The sequence below is a fragment of the Nicotiana tabacum genome, chromosome 11 (assembly GCF_000715075.1).
Source record: "Nicotiana tabacum cultivar K326 chromosome 11, ASM71507v2, whole genome shotgun sequence".
In the NCBI taxonomy this organism is placed as follows: domain Eukaryota; kingdom Viridiplantae; phylum Streptophyta; class Magnoliopsida; order Solanales; family Solanaceae; genus Nicotiana; species Nicotiana tabacum.
Window position 1 is genome coordinate 152,445,270 of NC_134090.1, and position 2,461 is coordinate 152,447,730.

General features: G+C 37.3%; 1 protein-coding gene across 1 annotated transcript; it reads left to right on the top strand.

Moving 5' to 3' along the window:
- Positions 1-306: 306 nt before the first annotated feature.
- Positions 307-1,666, top strand: LOC142166069 (uncharacterized). The gene is made up of 3 exons (XM_075224482.1): positions 307-818; positions 888-1,169; positions 1,632-1,666. The coding sequence occupies exons 1-3, from the start codon at positions 644-646 to the stop codon at positions 1,664-1,666; spliced, it is 492 nt and encodes a 163-aa protein (XP_075080583.1). The 5' UTR covers positions 307-643.
- Positions 1,667-2,461: the final 795 nt, after the last annotated feature.

Genomic DNA, 2,461 nt, shown 5'->3' on the forward strand with positions numbered 1-2,461 from the left:
TGATTTTTGTTTCAACTCAGTATCGTTCACAAGCTTAAGGAATTTTAATTTACTAACGTTTCTGTGTTGATTATTAATCTGCTTTCTTTATACTTTGTTGGAGACTAAAGCCTTGTTGCTTTCTACTCCTATAATTGTTTCTGTCCGGTTTAAAGTACATAAAAACTTTGTCGGAATAATAAACGTACGAGTTTGAAGTATATAAAAACTTCATCATTGTTACGTGTTGTATGGTTGGTTTGGTATTCAGTTTGAAGATATCAAAAACTTCACTGATTAACAAGTTCTGTATTGTCTTCAACTTTACAGAAATATGACGAATGAAAACCAAACTAATGGAAGTGTTGCGGGAACGGTTGCTGCTGTTACAAGCCGTTCTACTCCTGCTCATGCTATGGCACCGGCAGAAAAACCCGGAAAGTTTTCCGGTATTGACTTCAAACGTTGGCAAATGAAGATGCTCTTCTATCTTACTACGTTGAGTTTGCAACGTTTCATCAAGGAGGATCCTCCGGTCATGGCTGAAAATACTCCGGATGATGAATGACTTGTTGTAACTGAAGCATGGAAACATTCTGATTTCTTGTGCAAAAACTACATATTGAGTTGTTTGGAAGATGGCTTGTACAATGTCTATAGTGTCATGGAAACTTCAAAAGCATTATGGAATGCACTTGAGAAGAAGTACAAGATTGAGGATGCCGGACTTAAGAAGTTCATGGCTGCAAGGTTTTTGGATTTCAAGATGATTGACACTAGGTCTGTCATAACTCAAGTCCAAGAATTACAAGTCATTGTGCATGACCTCCTTGCTGAAGGTATGACCCGAATCAATAATTTTATTAATAAGATTTATCTTATTATTAATTATGAATTTGTTATTGAAGGTATGGTCATAAATGAGGCCTTTCAAGTCGCTGCTTTCATTGAAAAGTTACCTCCGTTGTGGAAGGATTTTAAGAACTATCTTAAACACAAGCGGAAGGAGATGACACTAGAAGACTTGATTGTTCGTCTGAGGATAGAAGAAGACAACAAAAATGCTGAAAAGAAGTCACGTGGAAACTCGACAATAATGGGGGCAAACGTCGTTGAGGAGGCGCCACAAAATAAGAAGAGGAAGAAGGCTTGCGGACCAAAGAATTACCCAAGTAGGAAAAAGTTCAAGGGTAATTGCCACAACTGTGGAAGATCTGGGCATAAGGCCGTGGATTGTCGTGCGCCCAAGAATGATAAGAAGAAAAAGAATCAAGCTAACATGGTTGAAGATGAAATGGAGGACTTATGTGCCATGTTGTCTGAATGCAATTTGGTAGGAAATCCAAAAGAATGGTGGATAGATTCTGGAGCCATCCGCCATGTTTGTGCTAACAAGGAGTTATTTTCTTCTTATGCCCCCGCAGGACCCAACGAGACAATCTTCATGGAAAATTCATCTACGGCCAAAATTGAAGGAGTTGGCAAGATTGCGTTGAAGATGACGTCGGGAAAAATAATGACTCTAAATCAAGTCCTCCATGTTCCAGAAATTCGCAAGAATCTTGTGTCTACCTCACTTCTTGTCAAGAATGGATTCAAATGTATTTTTGTTTCTAATAGTGTTGTACTTAGTAAGAACGATGTATATGTAGGAAAAGGTTACCTAAATGAGGTCCTTTTAAGCTAAATGTAATAGCAGTTCCTATCAATAAAGTGAATGTTTCTTCTTACTTACTTGAGTCAAACATTTTATGGCATTCGCGTTTAGGTCACGTAAACTTCAAAACATTGCGGAAGATGATAAATCTAGAAGTATTGCCAAAATTTGATTGCATTAATTCCAAATGTCAAATATGTGTGGAATCAAAGTATGCTAAGCATCCTTATAAGTCCGTTGAAAGGAATTCAAGTCGTTTAGACTTAATTCACACAGATATTTGCGACATGAAGTCAACACCATCTCGCGGTGGGAAAAAGTATTTTATTACTTTTATTGACGATAGCACGAGATACTGCTATGTTTATTTACTTAATAGTAAAGATGAGGCAATTAATGCTTTCAATCAATACAAGAGTGAAGTTGAAATGCAACTAAACAAAAAGATCAAAATGATAAGAAGTGATAGGGGTGGCGAATATGAATCTCCTTTTGAAGAAATTTGTTTGGAAAATGGCATTATTCACCAAACAGCTGCCCCTTACTCTCCACAATCTAATGGAATTGCGGAGATGAAGAATCGAACATTGAAGGAGATGATGAATGCATTGCTAATAAGTTCTGGCTTACCATAAAACTTGTGGGGGAAAGCTATACTTACAGCTAACCGGATAATCAACTGTGTACCTCATAGTAAAAAACAGTTCATTCCTTATGAAAAGTGGAAAGGAAGGAAGCCTATCTTGAAATACTTCAAAGTGTGGGGGTGTTTAGCTAAGGTACAAGTTCCTAAACCTAAAAGGGTTAAGATAGGTCCAAAAACGG